The 24032-nt window shown below is 44.0% G+C and overlaps 1 protein-coding gene across 42 annotated transcripts in view; it reads right to left on the bottom strand.

Moving 5' to 3' along the window:
- The window catches only part of CLASP1 (cytoplasmic linker associated protein 1), a 314919-nt gene that overhangs the window by 36704 nt on the left and 254183 nt on the right, over positions 1 to 24032 (bottom strand). For 29 of the 42 annotated variants that reach the window (XM_053312569.1, XM_053312541.1, XM_053312433.1 and 26 more), the window contains 3 exons: positions 21266 to 21409; positions 19970 to 20076; positions 3498 to 3614 (listed from right to left, as the gene is read on the bottom strand). In XM_053312569.1, the coding sequence (XP_053168544.1) occupies positions 3498 to 3614; positions 19970 to 20076; positions 21266 to 21409 (368 nt within the window). The remainder of the gene's footprint in view (positions 1 to 3497; positions 3615 to 19969; positions 20077 to 21265; positions 21410 to 24032) is intronic. The other 13 variants (XM_053312677.1, XM_053312671.1, XM_053312683.1 and 10 more) reach the window with 1 other exon arrangement.

The raw sequence follows: 24032 nt of genomic DNA on the forward strand, positions 1-24032 counted from the left end.
ATTTGCATGAATATACCTGTTTTATAGTCTTACATTCTTGTGAGTTCAGTTGCTGTTTGTGCCCTCAAGAACCCACGTGTTAAAAATACTGCATGTGTTTTAATACTTCATGTGTTAGAAATACTGGGGGGCATATGTGTGTGTAACAAGATACTTAACTTGGGGAGGGGGGGCGCTCCAAAATTACCTAGGTGAACCTCTGCTGAGATGATTATGTGGACAAGTTGTTCACTGAGTTTACTTATAACAGAACATGCCATTATCTGATTCCCTATATACAAGCTCTCTCTTCCAAGCTGCATTCAAACATGCCACTGACATTCTTAAATCTTTCTCTCTCTCTGTCTCCCAACTCCTCTTGTATCCAATCTCCCTTCAACCCTTCACCTCTAAATTTTTGTAACATGCCATTTACTGAGGCCAATTCTGCTTTGTCTCTCTCACAGTACCCAACAGGCTTTCTATTCTGTCTCCTTTACCTCTGATGCCTTTGATAAAGATGACCACTTATTCCTCCTTGACTCTTTCTATGATGCTATTCTCAGCTGGCTCTCTTTCTACCTGTAGTTTGATCAGCGTTTCCACTTGTGGAAATACCTCCTCTGCTCCCCACTCCCCAGGACTCCCTGAGCTTCTCTTAATTTCAGCAGATCCCACAGCTTTCAATACCATCTGTGTACACAGTTGTCTCCCTCTCTCCTATACCTATACCCACCTAACTGCTTTTACTCACATACATCCCTTGCTACTTTTGCCTCTCCCACTCCTCTCTTTCTTTAGCTGTTTATTATTCTTGTCTCTCTCTTGTTGTCTCCTCTACATGACTAGATTGCAAACTCCTTGGGGCACGAACCTAACTTTTGTTTATATTACTCTGTAAGATATCATATAGGCTGATGGTATAACAATAGGTACATATTGAAAATACAGTTTGCTTCAGTTCATTTAGCTATGTGAAGAATGAAGGATTCTGAAAAAGAAAAGGATCATTTTGGAAAGCAATTATCTTTTCTGAAAGGTTTAACAAAATAACTTACATTTTGCAACTAGGGAAAGAGTTAATACTGGAAAGAATGTATTAGTCTGAAACAATATCTGAAGAGTGCATAAATGTCTTGTGTCATATTACTTGTATCACAAAATGGAATTTATTTGAAATCTCAGAATACCAGTTGCATCCAAAATCCACAAGGGAAGAACCTATTTTCATAACCTGAGAATGAATCTTTATAAAATAGCTCAAGAAAGAAAAGCAGTTTCTGTTTATTTTATTTTATTTTGTTTTGTTTTAAGAGTAACCACATGTATGAGCAAATACATTTAGTCAGTTCAGGAATTATATGATACACAGATAATGTGAGGGGACAGAAAAATAAATGCAAGATAGAACAACATCTGTTTACAATAAATAAATCCTATCAATCACACAAGATAGAAAACAAATGATTCATGCAGAAAACTTGGTGGATCACAAGGTGAACAAAGATGAAGAGAAATGTGTGACTTTTACAGATGTCACAATATTATTTCCCAACTGCTACAGCTTACAACAAACACTGTCTTTAGAATACAAGCTTCACCATGTCTGGAACTTTCAATGCATATTAAACAGGATTGGCCTATAAATAGTGAAGAACATGTTTTCTAATTATCAACTGTCTACTCCCCCCACCCCCTTGGATGATAGAAACTGAACCTTCAGGATTCCTTGTTCCTATGTTCATTGCTTTCATGTGCATTATATTGCTTTGAATGGCTGACAACTGTAAAGAAGATGGCTACTCTTAGTCATTGCAAATTAAAACCGAGAAGATTTCCTATTAATTTCTACTTGTTCAGTTATCTCTCTGTCAGAGGTGCATGATAAGTTTATCATGCACACACTTTACATCTGCAGGCTTCTTAAGGCATGGGTGTGATTTGAGAGGGAACTTCTATGCTTTTTTAAAATACTGGAAAAAGTAAGTCAAATATAGTGTGAATCGGTCAGCTAGGCTGGCTATGTGCAAGTTAGAGCAAACTTTCACCTATGAATTGCTAACTAGATTGAGTCTAGCTTATGCGGTACCCCAGGCCAAGCCAGGACCAGACTAAAATCCTGCTGCACAGGAGAAGTTGGGAACTGGGTTCCTTCCCCCTCCCCTGAAAAAGAAACTGCCAAACAGCAGGACTGCAGCTTTGTTTACAGCACTCGGCCAGGTTGTTGTACACATGCTCTGTTCAATCAGGGTCAGTGACTGCAAATGGATGCTACCAATTAGGGCCCATAAACCGCCCTAAGCCATTTTTGGAAGGGCAGTATATAAATCAAATAAATAAATAGATACATAAATAATAATTTATACTTCATGCAGCAAGAATATTTACTTTGTTTGCAAGTGCAAATGCTGCTGTCTCCAAAGTGTGAAGGGCGATGTCTGCTTGCAAATGCACAGCTGTTATGTACTGGAGACTCACAGTCAACCAAGGCTCCCTGGCACACATCTACCATGTAGCCCTGCATGGGCAAAACGTGTTGCCTCCCTTTGGAGATTATTTTTGTTGTTGTTGTTGCCACTGTGAGCACCAGTGTGTACAAAGCAAATACACTTGCCATTACAAGTATGAATCAGCCCTAAGTACTATGGTGAATATTGATCATCAACATTCTGGAAAGATTAGGAAATGCTATGACAAATCCTTAACAAAAGATGAGACGATAAATGATTCCTACAAATTTCCCCAGCAGTCACTCTACCTATGTATTGTTTAAGTTAGGCTGCTTGAGCACAAAGTAAGATGAGAGGAGAGCTGGTCTTGTGGTAGCAAGCATGACTTGTCCCCATAGCTAAGCAGGGTCTGCCCTGGTTGCATCTGAATGGGAGACTTGATGTGTGAGCACTGCAAGATATTCCCCTCAGGGGATGAAGCCGAGCAGAGAGCTTCAAGTTCCCTCCCTGACATCTCCAAGATAGGGCTGAGAGAGACATTCCTGCCTGCAACCTTGGAGAAGCTGCTGCCAGTCTGTGAAGACAATACTGAGCTAGATAGACCAATGGTCTGACTCAGTATATGGCAGTTTCCTATGTTCTTATGGTTTGACCTTATCTCCCAGTGCCTGCCTCCTACTTTCTGTCTGATCGCCTGATTCCTAGCACGGGACTGCACTGCTAGGCTTTAATTACATACACGTCATCTAGGGGGAAGTGGGTTAAGGGGTGATACCTTTGGATTACTGCTTGTGTAAAACAAGCTCTGACCTTGCTTTTATTGCAGTGCTTCCAAAAGAAGGCATGAAGGAAGGAAGAGGAATACTCTCTGGCATCTGCATGTTATGACTTAACAGGTAGTGCTACTGGAACAGAGTAATGGAGAAGTGATTTCTTCATAGATAAAAGCAAAAAGTGCTGTCCCTCTTCTCATCCCCTGTACCTAGCTGTTCGAAAGCACTCTACTGAGCCAAAGGTAAATAACATTGTGACACCTCAGACAAGGTGGATTAACAGGTAGCTTGTTACCTGGGAGAGTAAGAGCGCCTGAAAGTCTTGTGAGAAGGAGCAGCGGGGATGGAGTTAGGCTGAAAAAGGGGAGGGGGGTGCTTCGACAGCCCATCTGCACTCCAACCCCAGAAACGACTGCAGTGATCACAGGAAGAAAGAAGAAAAAGAGAGAGGGGGAGAGAGGGAGGGAGGGAGGAAAAACAGAAAAAAGGAGAAGAGAAAAAAACTATAATCTGAGTGGCTGAGTATTTTCATGCTTTCTCAGCAAGAGAAAAACTTAATAGAAACAAATCAGACAGAAATACTCCATATGTTGACATTCAGCAATATCTTTGATATCAACAGACATTGCTGTTTGGAGATTTTAGGATAGTTCCTGCTTGTTCCAATATTAAAGATGATATCCTGTAATTTAAATCAATGGAAATTTGGCCACTTGGCTACCTCTGGAAGTGATTTCCACTCTTTAAATCTGTTTTAAAATGACAAGACTAGTGCTTTCCTGAGTAGGCATCTAGAAGAAATTCGCCGTCGAGTCTCCAGTAACAGAACTGAGGATCCAATAGGGCTCCCTAACTAGCTGTGTGCTGATGACCAACAGGTTCTATGTGCACACTTGCAGGTGACAGAAAACAAATCCTATGCTATGTACTTCCCATAAAATTTGCAGTAAGCTTAATCACCATTCTTAGCACCATCACTGTGTCCCTGATCCTCATATTTAATACTAAAAGATCATCCAGAAAGACAGTGTCTAGATTTTGAACTTATATTGTTTACCCATGCCAATAGTCAATGCTTATAGGCCATTAGCAAGGTCTTCTAATAAAAATCCACAGGCTTATGGTTTCTCTACACTCCATCTCAGTACTTAGCCCGAGTGGCAATCTCAGCAAACTGGCTGGGACTGAGTGGACCATAGAAAGGAGGGACATCCTCTCAAATGTCATTGCCCACCAACATCCAAGGCTGAGGCGTTATAGCTTAAAGAACAAACAAGATGCTCGGTGCTTATAGTGATACCAACTCTAGAATAAAAGGTGATCAGTTCTGTCATTAGTTCATTTGCATTTCAAAGATAGTCCTCAGGAGCTGTAAGATGCTCAGCTTAGTTCTTATCATTCAGTCTACTATCAGAGTGGTCCACATTCTGTTCTCTAAGTTCACCCAAGCAAGGATCTTGACTAAATGAGTTTTATTAACTTGTTGATGCCTTGGTGGAGAACTGGAACAGCAAACTCACCAGGACAGTAGACATGATCACTGATAAGCATCCTCTCCAACCCGCTTCAAAACTGGCCCCTTGGTATACAGAAGAACTACGGAAGCTGAAGCGGCAAGGTAGAGCACAAGTAGAGAAAGACTCAACTCAAATCTGACAGATTACAACATAGAACACATTTGAAGAGCTATGCTCAGGCAATACGTGCGGCAAAGAAGTAATTCTTTTCTGCCCGTATTCCATCTGCAAGCTCATGTCAGGGTTGTGAGAGAGCTAGTAAATGCCTCTCTTCTCTTGAATCAGAATTTAGAACTATCAATTAACTGCCGTGACATTTTAAATTGAGTTTTGTGTGTGGATACAATTTCTCATATTTGGGGCGACTGAGACTCAGACTCCACAGTTACTGCTGTGTCTGATGTAGATGTGTCCACCAACTCCTTTTAAGTGGTTAGGCTGGATCAGTTTCAGTCTGCAACTCGTGGGGATGTGGACAAGCTGCTTGGAATGCTGCAGCCTACCACCTGTTCTCTTGACCCTTGTCCAACATGTCTTATACTATCTAGCAGGGGGGTTGTTTTAGAAGATCTGGTAAATATTATAAATGCTTCTCTGAAAGTGGGCAGGATGCCTCCCTGTCTTAAGGAGACAATCATTAGACCTCTTCTGAAGAAGCCTGCACTGGATCCCTCAGAGTTAAGCAACTATAGACCTGTCTCCAACCTTCCATGGTTGGGAAAGGTAATTGAGAGGATGGTGGTCTCCCAGCTCAAGACAGTCTTGGAGGAAATGATTTTCTAGACCCATTTCAAACTGGGTTTTGGGTGAAGACTGCCTTGGTTGCTTAATTGGATGATCTCCAATTAGGAATTGACAGAGGGAATGTAACTCTATTGGTCCTCTTGGATCTCTCAGTGGCATCCAACACGATTGACCACAGTATCCTTCTGGAGCGCCCGAGGTGGTTGGGGTGGGAGGCACTGCTTTGCAGTGGTTCCGCTCTTACCTCTCAGGCAGATTCCACAGTATGTCCCTTGGAGACTGATGCTCTTCAAAATATGAACTTTTATATGGCGTCCCCCAGGGCTTCATACAGTCTCCAATGCTTTTTAACATCTACATGGAACAGCTGGGACAGATCATCAGGAGATTTGGTGCAGGGTGTTATCAGTAAGCTGTTAATACCCAAATCTATTTTGCCATGTCATCATTGTCAGGAGAAGGCAAAACCTCCCTAAATGCCTGCCTGGAGCTGGATGAGGGACAAGTTGAGACTGAACCCAGATAATACGGATGTACTTATTGTGCGGGGTAGGACCTCAGAAGACAATTGTGATCTGCTTGTTCTGGATGGGGTCACACTTCCTCAGAAGGAACAGGTACACAGTCAGGGAGTGCTTCTGGATCCAAACCTCTCCCTGGTGGCCCAGGTTGAGGCAGTGGTCAGAGGTGCTTTCTATCAGTTTTGTTTGATACGTCAACTGTGTCTGTTTCTTGAAATAAACAACCTCAGAACAATAGTACATATGCTGGCAACCTCCAGACTTGACTACTGCAGTGCACTCTATGTGGAGCTGCCTTTGTATGTTGTCCAGAAACTGCAGTTTGTACAGAATGCGGCAGCCAGGTTGGTTTCCAGGCCATCTCGGAGAGACCATATTACTCCTATACCAGTGGTTCCCAAACTGGGAGCCTCCAGACGTTGCTGAACTACAACTCCCGTCAGCCCCAGTTACAATAAATTGTAGCTGGGGCTGATGGGAGTTGTAGTTCAGCAACAATATTCCCCCTGAGGCTTGCGCATGTGTGCGCGCTCACATGTTTTTTTTATGTCCACTCAGTTGGTTTCACATCCCGCTCAGGTTTAATCAGGAAGGCTCCATTCTGAATATATGTTAACACACACTGCCTTGATACTGCCACTCGGAACAAAATTCATTCCGCACACAGATGGAAAAAATTAGAGAGAACACTACTCAGCAACATCTAGAGGCTCCCAGTTTGGGAACCACTGTCCTATACTAAAAAAACTACACTGGCTATCGGGCAAAATACAAGGTGCTGGTTATATCTTATAAAGCCCTAAACAGCATAGGCCCTGGGCATTTAAGAGAATGTCTTCTTCACCAAGAGCCCCATCACCCATTGAGATCATTTGGAGAGATCCATCTGCAGTTGCCACCGGCTCGTCTGGTGGCTACACAGGGATGGGCCTTCTCTGTTCCTGCTGAAATAAGAGCTTTCCCAGCTCTGACAACTTTTAAAAAGTCCCTAAAGACACATTTTTCATCCAAGTCTTTTAACTTGACTAGGGTTTTAAATTGTTTTTAAGGTTTTCATTTGCTTTATGTTGCTGTAAACCACCTAGAGATAGACGTTTGAGGTGGCCTACAAATTTGATAAATACAAGTGAAACTCGGAAAATTAGAATATCGTGCAAAAGTCCATTAATTTCAGTAATGCAAATTAAAAGGTGAAACTGATATATGAGACAGACGCATTACATGCAAAGCGAGATAAGTCAAGCCTTAATTTGTTATAATTGTGATGATCATGGCGTACAGCTCATGAAAACCCCAAATCCACAATCCCAGAAAATTAGAATATTACATGGAACCAAGAAGACAAGGATTGTAGAATAGAACAATATCGGACCTCTGAAAAGTATACAGTGTACTGTGCTTGATTGGCCAGCAAACTCGCCTGACCTGACCCCATAGAGAATCTATGGGGCATTGCTGAGAGAAGGATGAGAGACATGAGACCAAACAATGCAGAAGAGCTGAAGGCCGCTAATGAAGCATCCTGGTCTTCCATAATACCTCATCAGTGCCACAGGCTGATGGCATCCATGCCACGCCGCATTGAGTCAGTAATTGCTGCAAAAGGGGCCCAAACCAAGTACTGAATACATATGCATGCTTATACTTTTCAGAGGTCCGATATTGTTCTATTCTACAATCCTTGTCTTCTTGGCTCCATGTAATATTCTAATTTTCTGGGATTGTGGATTTGGGGTTTTCATGAGCTGTACGCCATGATCATCACAATTATAACAAATTAAGGCTTGACTTATCTCGCTTTGCATGTAATGCGTCTGTCTCATATATCAGTTTCACCTTTTAATTTGCATTACTGAAATTAATGGACTTTTGCACGATATTCTAATTTTCCAAGTTTCACCTGTAAATAAAATAAAGTTATGCTAAGAAAAAGTGACTGACCCAAGGTCACCCAGTGAGTTTCATGGCTGAGTGAGGTTTTGAACCTGGGTCTATCAAGTCCTAATCTGATACTTTAACCACTACACCAATGAAAGTCACTGGCTGAATCAGTGCAAATACATGAAAGTCTCTCATTCTGAGCTTTATCATTTGCCTCTTATTAGGACTCAGTAATATTTCCGGAAGACTGAAGTAGATTTGTATTTTCACTTCAAATGCAATAGAAAGGTTGTAAGGCAGAGGAGACACAAAACCCAGTACAGATATAACACTTAAATCTCCCAACCATAGTTCACAGATCACCCCAAGATGGAGGGTCCCCAAAACTGATTTTTACTTCTTCCTTCTCTTCCTTTTCCCCTCACGCTCAATTTCCCTCTTCTTTTCATTTTCTAAAGTTTATCATAGTTTATCTAAAGTTTATCATAGTTTTATCAAAGTTTATCTAAAGCTATCTATCAATGTCAAAACCACTGATGATTAGATGTGGACTTGCAAACTATAGTGTATTGTTACCGGGGTGTGCACAAAACTGGCTGGCCTGGTTTGGTTCAAGTCCAAAATGGACTCGAATCAGACTGGGCCAGTTCAATTTTGCCCTCCCCGGTTCAGGTGGCTTCACAAACGTTATATATACACATACACATACACATACACAAACACACACTTACTTATCCCCTTGCGGGGGAGCTTCTCCAAGGCCGTCAGGGGTGGTTGAGGTCCACAGAGGTCCCCCCTCTCCCCCCACCGGCCTTCCTTATGTCAAAAAGCTCCCGTTTCGGGTGATCTTCGGCCTGTTCCGGGCCTTCCACCAGAACAGTGGCCATTTCCCCCGCCCCCATGCAATCAAGCATACATTTTGGATAGCAGTTTTTCCTGGAGCATTCAGTTTGTTGCTTTGTTTCTATTGAGTTTTAAGTACATTGTATAGGCAAAGGTCATACTGGTGTATAAATAAATGAAAAATGCTGCAAGACTGGAAATGGGAAGTCAGAAATCATTCTAGTGCATGTTATAGCAGTACCACTCTGAGCAGCAGTGTCAGCAAAGTCACACAAAGAAAAAAAAAGATAGAAATAGCAATTATATTTGCAAGATACTACTTCACCGCCCCCCGCAAAGGATAATAAATTCCACAAATTCAAATCTCACCTACCTGTAAGGTGATAATCCCAAATCATCAATTTTTAATGGGAACTCATTTATAAGGGAAAAACATGATCAACTCATTCTATCCTAGCGCTTTATAGAAACACTAACAGACAAGTTTATAATCTAAAAATGAAACATTCTGGCAGGAATTCAGAAGAGGTATAATTTATTAAGGGAGGCAAGTGATGTCAGTTTAAAACTCCAAAAAGCACAGAAAAAGAATCTATGAAAATTCAAGTCATTTATCTTACTGTTACATTATTATTATTATTATTACATTTCTATCCCGCTCTTCCTCCAAGGAGCCCAGAGCGGTGTACTACATACGTAGGTTTCTCCTAAGTATGAGAGAGAAGTCTGAGAGAGAAGTGACTGGCTCAGAGTCACCCAGCAAGTATCATGGCTGAGTGGGGATTTGAACTCAGGTCTCCCCAGTCCTAGACCAGCACCCTAACCACTATACCACGCAAGCGTTTACCTCAATTCAACACTCTACCTCTCCCAAGAAATGCAGCAACACACACACTGGGGTGGACATAGAAAGTCATAACTAAGCCAACCCAAAAGCAATTCACAAATGCAGTGAATGGGAAAGCTGGAAAAGGTAGTTTAATGAAAGTACCAGAAAGATGCAGTTTTTGACATGTGATTATTTATAATACAATTTATATACTGCCTTCAAAAAGGTGATCCAAGCAGTTAAAAAAGGTGATCCAAGTTTCCTGCTTGTTTTTTTTCCAAGCAAGGAAAAAAACCCATGCAATAATATCAGATAAAACACAGGAATTAAACCCATCACACTAGAGCAGCTGAAGAGTTGCCAGTCAGTAAGCAACAGACTCATCTTCCACCAGCCAGCCACGATGGAAGGGGCAGAGAATTCCATAGCCTAGGGGCATGCCTCACCTAAGATGGTGCAGGAACCAGGAGCAGAGCTTCCGTGGATGGCCGCATAGGCAGGCAAACTCACATATAGTAGGGTGGTCTTTCAGGTACCCTGCACCCAAGCCATTTAGGGTTTTAAACAAAACCAGTCTCTTGTATTCGGCCCAGAAGCAAATCAGAGCCAGTGCAGAGCAGACAAAATTGAGGCAACGTGGCAAAAGCATTCTGCACCAGCTGCAGTTTCCAAAAATTGTTAAAGGGCAGCTCTAACTACAGTGCACTGAAGTAATCAGGTCAGGATGTGACCAAAGCATGTAGCACTGAAGCCAGGACAGGCTGCAGCTGGAACACAAACCGAAGCGATGCAAGAGCATTCTTAGCCACACCTGCCACCTGGGCTTCCAGCGCAAAGCTAGATCCAGGAAAACACCCAGCCTACAATCCATAAAGAGTGTTACCTCAACAGGCTGAAATACCTGAACAGCTTCCTACAGACTAGCAATGCTTTTGTTTTGTCTGGATTAGTCTCAGTTTATGTGCCCACATCCATCCCATGACAGTATTCAGACCACAGTTAAAGGTTTCCACTGCCTTACTGGAATCAGCTGCTTCCCCTTACTTCTCTTCTTAGTCGGATCCAGGCAACTTAGACCCAACCCATCCCACTCTCTCTTCCTCTTCCACTCCACGGTACAAGTCAGTTCTTCCTGGTTCAACATCCTGGTTCCCAGCAGCCCTCCATGATCTGCATGGGAATGGGCTGCTGCCGCTCCGAGCACCTCCCCACTAAAAGTAGGCCAGATCAACCTTCCATTACCTCTTCCTCTCTCCATCCCAATAATTGTATATATGCATTTATGCTTATAGAAGAGGAAAAGCATTGAGCCTGGACATGTGTCCATCTCCAAGTCCAAGCCATGTGTGAATTCTCTCATTATCATTCGAATCAAGCCTCTTATTTGTATTAAGTAAAACAATTTATTTTATTTGAAATTTAATGTGGTTGTGACTTTCTGGGAATTTCTGCCTATTTTATAAACTCACTTAAAGGTCCCGCACAGTGATACAGGTTTCCTGCATAACAGCAGGACCTAAACCAGCACAGAACCATGCCACCCAGGCTCAGCTCTAAAAGGCAGTCCAGAAGGATATTATAGTCTATGGTATCAAAAGCTGCTGAGAGGTCCAGCAGGTCCCAGTGTGGTAATCAACCAAGGCAAAACAGTGGCTGTTGCTGGTATGTCATGTTTCTTCTTGGATTGTGAGCCCTTTGGGGACAGGAAACCATCTATTTATTTACTTTATTTTTCTGTATAAACCGCTTTGAGAACTTCTGTTGAAAAGTGGTATATAAGTAGCAGCAGCAGCAGCAGCAGCAGCAGCTGTTTCAGTCTCACAACCAGGTCAAAAATCAGACTGACTTGGGTCTAGACAATCTGTCTCATCCAAAACTACCTAGAGTTGGGTCAACACAGCCCTCTCAAACCCCTTGACCAAACCCTGCTAACTTGGCAAAGAGGCACCTTTTAATGTGGTGATTCTCTCTATTTAGCAGGGGGAGAGTAACTGGCCCTATCCACCCGCAGCACAGTACCTCCAGTGACTGTTGCTGCTGTCTATCTTATGTTTCTTTTTAGATTGTCAGCCCTTTGGGGACAGGGTCCTTTTTGTTTATCTTATTTATTTGTTATTTCTCTGTGTGAAACACCCTGAGCCATTTTTGGAAGGGCAGGATAGAAATCGAATGAATGAATGAATGAATGAATGAATGAATGAATGAATAAAACTAAAAAAGGAAAGGTTCAAAACAGACTGATAACTGTCCATGACAGAACAAGCTTTTTAATGTTCTCACTCCTGCTTCTTTCAGAACTGATGAGCATTGCCCTCTCAAAGAGAGGCACTCACTATCTTCCCTACCTATTTGGCTACCTCCACCCACCCCATTACCTTTAATTAGCAAAGATGAACAAGGGTCAAAAGGACAAATGGTTGGTAACAAACTTTCAAGAATTTTGTTCACTTTCCCAGGCTGAACAGATTGAAAAGTATCCATAACAACTGGATAAACAGATGCACTAGGCACATTCATAGATACTGAAACCCTCAAGTTCAAGTCAGAACACATGCGAGGGATTTTATCTGAAAATTGTTGTGAAAATTGGTTACCGTGGGCCTCCGCCATCTGTTGCTCCAGACTGACTAAGATGCAACACAAACTTCAGCACTCAGAAGAACTTTGCTCATCACTAATGAAACTGTGATAAACAAAGGATGTATCATCACCATAGCCTAGGCCTAAAATTTGGTTGGATTAATCTCAAGTTTTCTTCCAGCGTCACTCCAGCTGTCAACCCTGTCTCTTCACTGTCTGGAGCCCCCCGCAAAAAAATTATGGAACTACCCTGACACCATGAAGTGGGAGAGGGTACTATGGAGCGGTCACATCGACTGCCAGGTCATTTCCTCATTCCAGAGATTATCCAGAGCTTCAATACAATTGCCAGAACTAGCAACCAGAAAATCCCTCAGAAAGCCATATAGTTTCATAAGCCTCTGTGGGTGGGCCATCCTTGCAGAGGTTAATAGCCCCCATAGGTCTAAATCCTATCAAGAAGTGATCTGACCATAACAAGATGAGGGCCAATGAGAAGTCTAGTCAGAAGCTTCACATGCAAACTAAATATCATAACACTCAAAAATGCTTGCATTTGTCTTTCTGTAGTAGCCTTGCTTCTGCACTGTCAGGGCTGCCTTTAAAGTTGCACCCCAGTGTGTCCCTTATTTCAACAGAATGTAGCCCAGTTAGCCCATTAGCTAACTCATATATGTGGGATTTCTAAGCCTTGAATATGTGAAAACATGACCTAAGACTTAAAACAAAATCAAGAATAAAAGAGATGTCAGAAATTCAAATTGGCAAGGGGAATTCAGAGCCCTACATCCAGACCTCTGATGCACTAGAATAATACTGTTATGTTAGTGAAAGGGTCTAGTGCAGTGACATTGGGCAAAGTAAGGAAAGTCCATTTCAGACTAGTTCCTGCAAGAGTAGAGGATGTTGACAAGTTGGATAATATGTTGCACAACCAGCTGCACAACCTTGCAGCGCAAACTTGTATGTGTCCTGGAGAAGGTCTTCTGCTAATGGCTGCACAATATCACAGAGAAACAGCTTCGCAAACTTCTTAGGTGAGCATAACTTCTCTTGTTGCAGAGCAGTCAGGGTTATTAGGCCCATTACAGCACTGCAAAACTTCCTACGGGACTTCATAATGCATGAACTACTTGACTGCACAACACCAAAGTTTTAAAAAACAGCACAACCAAATGAGGTTTTGAAACCTAACAATGCATTTTTGTTTTGTTTTGTTTTTAAAATAAACAACTATGGATATTTTTACACACAGACTTAAAAGCACCTTTTGCATTTCCACAATGGTAATGAATATGTAGGAAAACCCGTAAAGATTTATATATATTCTCGCTGAACCCACACAGAGCATCTGTGCGGTAGTTCACTTCCTTTTTGGGTTTATTTGGGAGAATTTGTTTGGCTGGACCTCCCACAGCTCTCTCACTCGCTCTGTCCCCCCCACAAAAGTTCTCTTGCTCGCTCTGCCCCCACACACCGCCTCTCTCACTCGCTCTGTCTCTCTCCCCTCCGCGCCTCTCTCGCTCGCTCTGTCTCTCCCCCCACCGTGCCTCTCTCGCTCTGTCTCTCTCCCCCTGCGCCTCTCTCGCTCGCTGTTTCTCCTCCCGCACCTCTCTCTCTCGCTCTGTCTCTCCCCCGCGTGCCTCTCTCGCTCGCTCTGTCCCTCCCCCACGCGCCTCGCTCGCTCGCTCTGTCCCTCCCCGCGCACCTCTCTCGCTCGCTCTGTCCCTCCTCCGCGCACCTCTCGCTCGCTCTGTCTCTCCCCCACGCGCCTCCCTCCTGCCCCACTCTCTCTTGCCCTCCCCCTCCCCGCACTGAGTTCTTTACCTCTGCTGCCACAGACCTTACCAGGTGGTGGGTGGCCACAAAGGGCCCCGCCGCCGCTGCTCCTCCTCCCAGACGGCGAACTAGGAAGTTTCACCGCCCGGTTCCCTCCCGCCCTGGCCTCCCACGGGCACCTTGCCTCCATGGCCCGCCGCCTGGCCTCCGTGGCCCGCCGCCTGGCTTCCATGGGCAAGCCGGGCCCACCGCCGCCTGGCCTCCGCGGGCGGGGCGGGGCGGGCCCGCCGCTGGGCCAAGTACGGGCTCCGCGGCCCACCGCTTGCCTCCGCAGTACACTCCCCCCTGCCTTCAGCCCCAGTCTGCTCTCCCCCCTGCCTTCAGCCCCAGTCTGCTCTCCCCCCTGCCTTCAGCCCCAGTCCGCTCTCCCCTCAAGCCTTCAGCCCCAGTCCGCTCTCCCCTCAAGCCTTCAGCCCCAGTCCGCTCTCCCCCCAAGCCTTCTGCCCCAGTCTGTTCTCCCCCCAAGCCTTCTGCCCCAGTTCCCTCCTCCAAGCCTTTTGTTCCAGTCCCCTCCCCCCCCGCCTTCTGCCCCAGCTTGCTCCCTCCTCCAATTTTTCCCTCTTTCTCTCTCATTTTCTCTCTCTTATTTGTACTTCCGCCCCACCCCACAGCTTTCTAAGCTGCTTGTGTTTTCCCCACTGGCCATTGCCACCACCTCCTTGGGCAGCCAAGCGTTCAGGTGGCTCCTTCCTGCATAGCCCTCCCTCTAGTGAGGGAAGCAGCCAGCCATTTCTGTGTCTCTGCCCACCCAGGCTCCACCGCTTTCTCTCCCCACAGCTTCCCCCCTCCCCCACCCCAGTCCGTTCAGTTCTCCTCTCCACTTGCCCGCTTTCCTTCTTTTCCTTTCCTCCCTAAGTGGCCACTTCCCTTGCCCAGCCAATCCGGTGTCTCCACCGCCCAGCCAATCCGCTGGGTTGCCGGGACGCATCCCCACAGAGGCACGTCTACGAGAATTAATTTAATAGATAAATACAATGTTTAAAGGCACTTTTAGTGTCATGTGTGAAAATGCCTGATGGGTTGAACAAGGGACCTAAGTGGGCTCATTGTGTTGTTGCCATTTCCCTGCTTGGTTCTCCAGGAAGAGCACACTTTATCTGCCCCTCTGTCACTCCTCCTCCTCCTCCGCCTCCACCCCCACTGTCACCCCAATGCAGTGCTGTCCATAACAAACAGCGCCCTGATTGTTGAACAATGGACCTAAGTGGGCTTATTGTCATCCAGGAAGAGCACACTTTCTGTATAAGAATGCTGATGTTTAGTAGGGATGCGTATGAAGCGTTTTGGTGCCTCTAATTTGAGGCGCTGAAACGATTTGAGTTCCCCAGCCAAAACATTTCCGGGGGGGGGCGCACTTTAAATAGGTGTTGTCATCACATAAATGGTGTCTGCAAGCATGCATGCCATTTACGTGACAACACCTGCAGCATGCTGGGAACAGGAAACTTCCTGTTCTCAAATAGTAATCCCCACACGGTGTAAGAACGGACAGCGGGGCTGTTTGTAATGGGCAGCGCTATGCTGGGGTGGTGGTGGTGGGGCGGTGAAAGAGCGATAGAGGGGCAGGCAAGACTTGCCTGCCTCCATTTAATGCGCCCACTCACCACCTCCCCTGATGTGCATGAAACGCTTTGTGCACATCCCTAATTTTTATACAAAAAGAAAAAGTTATAAAGTCAAGGATTTACAAAAGAAATAATGGCACGATAAAATACTGTGTTTGAACCTGTTTACACTGACCACAAAGGTTGCTTATTATTCAAGAGACAAATTGTTCAGAATGCTTGACCGCACTCCCAGAGCTTGGGGTTCAAATATTTCTGCCTCTCATACCAAAAGAGACTTCCCCTTCACTCAGGTATAAATGGTGGTTTAATTCACTACATTGGGAAAGATAAAAATGAGGCAGATGCAATATCTGACATATCTTTTGTGTGCCAGTGGGCACAGAAAGTGCTGAGGCAGGATCATGAAAGACTGGTATCAAATTTTTGGTGCCATAACCTTAAGGCTCATTCCTCGTACAGGTTCCATACTTGCCCCTTGTTAAAAGGCTCCTAGCACAGCTGTGGCACAGCTAAAAACAGAACTGTAAGTAACGCCTACCAAGTACAACAAAAGAAGCCAGTGATTCCCAAAAGATAAGTCAGCAGCTTCCAACCGGTTGTGGAAATTTGTATGTGTCAATGGACTGCTTTAGAAGATAACAAAGGGACTGGCAGAGGAAGTAGCAGACCATGTGATACTAGATGGTAAGGAGAGTGTGGGATCCCACAGACTGTAGGTGGTTCAAGTTTTGTTCATTTAGTTTATCTACTCTGACTGGCAGTGGCTCTTTTGTGTTTCCAACATGGTCTTTCCTAGTCCCATCTGGAGATGCCAGGGACTGAACTCAAGACTTTCTGCATGCAAAGCAGGTGCTCTGCCACTACGCTATGACCCCAATTCCTGTGGTTAAAGGTTTACAGTAAAAGGTTGCAATCAATGTCCAAAGCAAAGGGCAGGTCCAATTATGCTCCTTGAAATTCTAAGAATGACATGAACATTAGGAAGAAATGTTTTGGGTGGGGTGGAGGTGGCACACAATGTCCCGTCCCCCGCCACCCCCCACTAACCATGACAGGAATTATTCCATACACAATTGTTTTACAAAGCAAGTACACCTTTTCTAGTAAGATTAAAACTGTCTATGGTTTCCTTTGAAAACTAAAGGATGCAAAACTCCTGAGTATCTTTAAAATGATCAAACAAGAATGTACAAGACATACCGGTATGTATATTGGGTAGCAAAGCAAGCAAAAGCAGGAGGAGAGGCTATATAGTAATGCATGCTAATACTGGAAATATTTTAGAAACAAAAAGCAAGCAGAGAATAGTTAAAATCTAAAACAAAGACTGCATGAAAGCATAGTCTACATTTTAAAATTATATGGAGGTAAAGGCATATAAAGTTTTCCATGCTATGCCAACAATACTCGTAACTAGGAGACATGTATCTGCTAGGATGGGTACGGAACAAAATCCATAATAAAGTATGTTAAGTAAAATATCACCTTCTAGATTCTATACTTAAACTGTAGGATCATGTGTGAATGTCTGTGATGAGAGAACTTTCCCCCCCCAAATCATTCAGAGCAGGAAGGCAGAATCAGTTCATGATGGGAAGATCAACTTCCATGGGAAGATCAACGTCCATGCTACTAATTTCTAGCAATGCAAGACTTTTTCAGTGTCTATTCACTGATTAAAATGTTGGATTATTTACACTTATCTGCAGTGTCTCCATTCCCAGATGGAGAACTGCAAAATACAAGTCTGCCTGTGGGTGTGTACTATGACAAATACTGTGCTGTACAAAGAACTGGACCACACTTTGTACAAATGCAGAACTGAGTATCTGGTTAAAAAGTTGGCATTCTGATGACTTCAGTTTCCTGTGATCTCCCTATAGTTGCCATGTTTTGTTGCCCTCAGTTGTTGCAAAGCCTTTGATGCATATGGGAAGCTTCTGCTGATGAACTGAAAACAAGCTAGGCAAAGTTTGGTTAGGAGGAAAATTCTAAGGTTTTGAACAATTCCCTATTTCCTCAATTGCTCCAGTTTCTGATACTGCCCCAAACCACTAAAATGTCCCTACCTTCATTGAGCTTTACTGTCTCTGTTTTTGTTAAACAGTAAGAACCCAGCTCCTATTATCTGATTAAGTTATCTAAAGTAGCATTTATTTACATAATTACCTGCAACACAAAATTTGGATTCAGCTGACAAAGAATTAGGATTAAACGGTATACAAAGTATAGACACAGCCCAGCCTACTTTCCCCCTCCAAACTTATCTCCCACTGGCCTTTTTATTTTTTATTTTTTAAAGAGTGGTGGTGGTGGTGGTAGTTTAAAATCCTATCAGGCTAGACTACCCAAACTGGTATTGCTCAATACTCATTTGAGTAGGTACCATTCCCAAAACAATTTTAAGGCACAATTGTGCAGTTATCCCTTTGCTCAGGGGTGCAGCAACAACTAAACAAGGGGGGACAATATCCTAAGGGAGTGGGACCCACTGGCTGGGTGACCTCTTGTTCTCCCCCTTGTGCCTCTCTGAAGAAGGTTGAGGGGAGGGCAGAGGCCAATCTTCATTTTTCTCCCAGGACCCTCTCTAACTTTGCTATGCCCCTGCCTCCACTGCTGTACAGGATCCAGGTATCACTCAAGGTAAAGATTCTGTAGGGGGAAATTACATTTTCCCATTTCTTAAACTGTAATGTTGCAGGGAAAGGTTTATTCTTTGGCACTCACATTGCAATTGTGAATGCCACAGAGAACATGACTGAAATGTTACAGGTATCTACTGGCGAGTGCTCAGCAACACTATTCATCTCACCAATCCAATGCCCATGCCATTGTGTGATTTTAAACTACTTATTTATTAAGCCTTGAAGCAAAGCATTTCCTCACTGGCCAGATTCAGATGCATATGGAACCAGAGTTTGATTCCGGTTCTGCATGATGTTCCCTAGCCTAAATGTGCATGCTCCCCTCTCCCCACTTCATGCAAGGGGAAGGATTCTACTTTTAATCTGGGCTTAGAGCAAGCCAGGATCTGCTGTGATGTCCCATCATGGCAAGTCACAGTATGTTCCAAACAGAGTTTGCAAGCAAGCAAAAATCTGAAGCTGGTTCCAGATCTTGACCCATTTATAAACTCTATTTAGAACAAGTAAGGATTTGCAGAATCAGGATTAAACCAAGGTCTGTGTAATATCTGAAGGAGGTTACTGTAGCACTCCAGCAGAGGAACATTCATCTAGCCATTTCCTTTTTTTAAAAAATGCTGGACACTAACAAGACGACCTCCCTTCTATCTCTAAAGTTCTTACCAATTCAGATTTTGTCTGGGTAAAGTACCAAGTTAAATCTATCTACCTATCTATCTATCTATCTGGAAATTCTACCACCATCCTCTTTTTGGATCACTTTTCGGTCAAAATGTGTATCACACCCATAAAAGGATTTCCTGCTAGAAGCAATATACAGGTAGAGTACCCCTTATCCAGACATCCAAAATCCGGAATGCTCTAAAATCCAGACACCACGCCGCAACCCCCCCCCCCAAACCACAATTCAGCTTGCTTTTAAAATGCGATCAAGCCGCCTTCCTGAGGGCCAGGGCCGTCCCACCACCTCCCTCAGCTGGGCGGTCCTGCCGGTGCCTCCTCCGTTAGCCTCCTCTACTCGCCCACCTCCTCGCTGCCATTGTTTTTTTCTGCTAGAACTCTCGTGCTCTCTCGTGAGAGTTCCACCTCACTGTATGTATTTATGGATGATTCCAAAATCAGGAAAAGTCCAAAATGAGGAACTTATCCGGTCCCAAGCAGTCCAGATAAGTGATACTCAACCTGTAACAATCCTTGCACAATCCAGTCTTCCTTCCTGTCCACCTTATCCTCCCCTCTTGTGTTGTGTCAATACAGCATCATAAGCTTTCAAGCAGGGACTCATCTTTTTCAGTTCTTTGTGCAGAGCTCAGTTTAATCTTAAGCAACATACCAGATAAGAAAACAAAACCAATACAACACTGTTTGTCAACATACTACCAAACTCTCCCTCTTCCTTTCTAGAAAGACACTTGGCAATATGTGATTATCTTCTGATTGAACAGCAAAGCAGGATAACCTTGTAAACTAATCTCCTTTATACAAACAACCTGTAATACAAGGTTAAGTGTGTGTATATATGTACTTGCAATTCAAATATGTAAATGCTGTCACATCTGTTCCCACCTCTTAGACATGAAAATAAAAAGCACAGATTTAGTATTATGTGGAGAAGCTGGCATACAAAGACAAATTTCAATTTTTACTTCTTTTCCTGCTTTGCTTTCCAAGTGGATCAAGTCCATAGTTTATGTGACATCGTTGCCTTAGTGTTGTTTTTGAAGAGATACATTCTAAACATGTTTCATGCAGAAAGTCTTTCATATTTTTGTCAATCTTTTAACTGAACTACAGTATTACCTTGGAGACAGTCCTCCATGAGAACAGTTGGTAGGTGAAGTTAAGGGGCTCGTTCTGCTGCTAGGATGCCGTGAAGGAGTTCGACCAACTGTATTGCTAGGAGAACCCTAATACACAAGCAAGGAGAGAAAGATAAGGGAGAAAATAGCATGTCACAGGAAGAGGGAAAAGTCAAGGGTGATGCCACTTTGTGCTAATTAAAAAACCATGTGACTAGAGTAAAATCCATTCCCACTACTAGCTTGTCTGTTAAGCACATGCATTTACTTGACTAAGTTTTAACCAAGTGGCAACTTCTTCTATCATTTTCTAGTTTTATGTGCTTTCAGAGCTCTAGGCAATGCCAAGCCTCTCAGAAAAACACACAGAACTAATTAGCCTATATTTGTGGACAATGAAAAGGCTAGTTGCTTTATGTATAGCTGAACCTGCACAGATCATCTGTGTGGTAGGACTTTGTTGCTCTCCTTGCCCCCAGCCACCACAGCCTCTACTTTATTGCTCAGTGTCAGCCACTCACTCTCACTCACCCCCTCCCCACCGCTCACTCAATCACTCTCTCCCTGCCGCTCGCTTGCTCACTCACTCCCTCTCCACCACTCACTCTCTCACTCCCTGCTCTCTCTCTCTCACTTGCCCCCTCCCCAACACATGTGCTCTCACTCCCCGCCTTCCTGCTGCTTGCTCTCTCACTCCCTGCTCACTCACTCCTTCTTCGCCGCATGCTCACTCGGCCCTCCTCGCTGCTTGCTCATCCCCTTTCTGCTGCTCTCTCTCTCACTCCCTGCTTGCTCACTCACCCCTCCCCACTGCATGCTCTCACTCACCCCCTCCCCGCCGCATGCTCACTCACCCACCCCCTCCCCGCCACTTGCTCGTCCACTCATCCCCTCCCTGCCACTTGCTCGTCTCTCCTTGCTGCTTGCTTGCCCCCTCACCTCCTCCCCACTGCTCACTCGCTGCCTCCCCACCACTGGCCACTCACTCACTCACTCGCCCCCTACCTGCTCCTCTTCCCTATCTGCATATGGAATCCCACTACCCAGTCACCACAGTGCTTCTGTTCTGTTACCTCCTTTTGGTAAAGTACTGTGAGGTGTGACTTTAGTATTATATATAGAGATATTACATATATTAATAATAACGATGGCATCAATTTGTCAAAGGTCAAGTTTATACCTTCCCATAAGCAAGGCTGCACATTTTTAGAACAGATGTGCCACTGCACATATCAAAAGTTAACAGATAAGTTAATGCTTCCAGTTGCTGTCTAGGGAACAGCTGCATAAGTCTCACCACACTCGTGTTACTGGAGTTCTTGAGGTGGTTGTGTAGTAGTCTGGTAGCACCGTCCTGGAATGTTTTTGGCAAGGCACCAAGTAACATGGTAAACTCAGGAGTGTTCAGTTCAAACAGAGAAATCAGGACTATCTGTGCTGCCTAGTAAGAAAAAGATAAAGTCAATTAGTATCACAACAATTAACATAATTCAGTTATAGCCTATATCCCAGGGGAGGGTCTTAACAGTAGGGATGAGCACAAAATAGATTTTGCTATTCATTCTGAGCTGAAACAAACAGCAAAATCTTCAAATCAATTTGCTGAAACAGCAGCCAAAGCCAGCTGTTTCAATGAATCAGCCTCAAAATACTCGAAATGTTTTGCATGTTTTGATCACCATTTTGAGGCCTGTTTTTCCAGGGAAAAACTTCTAATTGGGGTTGGCGGGTAGACTACTCTTCTAAGGCGGGCTGATGCGCTAAATCCAGAGCTGTTTTTCTGGGGAGAGCTGGTTTACTGATTGGGATCAGCGGGTAGACCAGCCCTCCACCCCAGACCTAGCACATTGGCCCGCCTCAGAGGACTGGTCTATCCACCAACTGCATTTGGTAGACCAGCTCTCCCTGGAAAAATAGGCCTCAAAATGGTGCTCAAAATCAAAAGGTTCCAAGTCAAAACGGGGCTGTTTTGTTTCAAGCTCAAAATAGGTCCTTTACTTTAAGAGTATTTTGTTTTGAGCCTGAAACTGCCCATTTTGAGCTCATCAATTCAAGCTCAAATCAATTTGCACATCTCTACTTAACAGCAACAATTCCAAACTGGACCCATTAAAACTGGTGTTTTGCTACAGAATTCAATTAGATATGGATAGCATCCACAAGAGTATAATACATTTTTATATGCAACAATGAAGAACTGTTGAGATCAACCCATAGAGACATTGCAAGAATCACAATCAATACAAATACTAATGAAATGCCTATTCTTTCATCTATGGAGCCTTATTGCTTAAGAATAAAAGAACTGCCATGATGGATTAGGCTAAAAATCTATCAAGCCCAGCATTCTATTTCCAGGAGTGGTCAAAGAGGGGGCTACTTTGGAATAAATCCAAGACCACATGAAAAGAATGTAAATTGAATAACTATATAGATAAAGTGGTGAATTGCTTCCTAGTAGAAGTCCATATGTAGTGTGGTACAATGCTCCACAAAGTTACGAATCCCTGTGAAACGTAAGGCTTTTTAAAAAGCTGACCTCCAAATCTGCATCTTGTGCATCAACAAGATGCTGTCATCCACTGTTGCATTGTACACTTTGCTCGTGAAGTCTGAGTAACAATCTAATTTGAAGGATATACCCAATTTTTTTGAAACACTCATACATTTGGTGGCTCATATTCTTTATATCAGCATGGCAGATCAGAGCAGCATGCCTGCAGAAACACTGTTTTGGAGCTCAGCCAAATGTGCACAGAGGAGGGAGCGGGAAGAGATTTTCACTGCTTTCTCCTCCCCTCCAGAAGTATTTTTTGGCTTCAGAAATATGTCCCTCAGGCCTATGCAACCCTCAGGAACATATTTCTGAAGCCAAAGGGTACTTGTGAGGGAGAAAGGAGCAGTGAAAATCTTTCCCCTTCCATATACATTTGGTTGCTCAGCAACATGCTGTCTGAGCCCTGGGACAGCATTTCTGCAGGCATGCTCCATTCTACTAATGCTGCACAGAATGTGAGTTAGGGATGTGCTCAAAACGTGATTTGGCATCCGAATTGCTGCACAAACCCTTTAAAACCAAAGGCTCACACAGCCCCTTTAACATGGAGGAGAGCAGATCCATGCCTCCTCCTCTGCTTGCTGTCATTTCCATAATCGTGATACTCCCCCCACCTATGACTGCATGCCGGTGGGGTGTCTCCCAGCTGCCCCTGCGCAATGCCGGCACAAATAGCTGCCGCACATACATGGAGGCCATGGGCATGCCAGTGTCGCACAGGGGCAGCTGGGAGACGCCTTGATGGCGCGCAATCATACCTGAGAGGGGTACTGCAATTACGAAGTGGTGGCAAGTGGAGGAGGAGTAGGTATAGAACTGCTCTCCTCCATGTTAAAGGGACTGTCTGAGTCCTCCATTTTAAAGGGATTGTGCTGAGAGTCAGATGCCAAATCGCGTTCCGAGCACATCCCTAATGTGAGTCACTGACTGCAATTCTAAAAGCATTTCCACTGTTTCAACATATTAACTGCAGATTCTGACTAGCATGTCCTTAAGTATACTGTCAGCCAGCATTTGCCCATTTTACTGTATGTATTTAGTACACATGGGGAAGATTTTAGACTTGTAAGCAGCTGCTGAAGTTTGCACTAAGAAAATTCATGGCCATTGCCATCGTCAGCATCCAATCGTCTAGTTCTTCTCTGTTTATATATGGCACAAAGTCTGTCCTGGGTACAATTTTTCTGGCTGTGTGGAGGTATATTGAGAATCTAGCCTACAAACAATTATCCTTGTGCTTACCAAACATGGTCCATAAACAGTAAAATGCTGTAAGGCAGGATGGACAGGAGTGGAGAGAACTATTTTTGCTGGATAAAAGCCTTCTCCAGAAAACACAAATTAGGCCCTTTCCCTTCTGACCAAAGGACTTTCCACAACTGGGTAGGGGATGTGTCTGTACTGTACCCAGAAAGAAAAACTGCACTCCTGTCCATCCTGCCCTACAGAACCTTAGAATGTTCATCAAAATAACATCCTCTGAATTGAAAATATTTTCACAAATCAA

This window comes from Hemicordylus capensis, chromosome 1 (assembly GCF_027244095.1).
Source record: "Hemicordylus capensis ecotype Gifberg chromosome 1, rHemCap1.1.pri, whole genome shotgun sequence".
NCBI classification, from domain to species: domain Eukaryota; kingdom Metazoa; phylum Chordata; class Lepidosauria; order Squamata; family Cordylidae; genus Hemicordylus; species Hemicordylus capensis.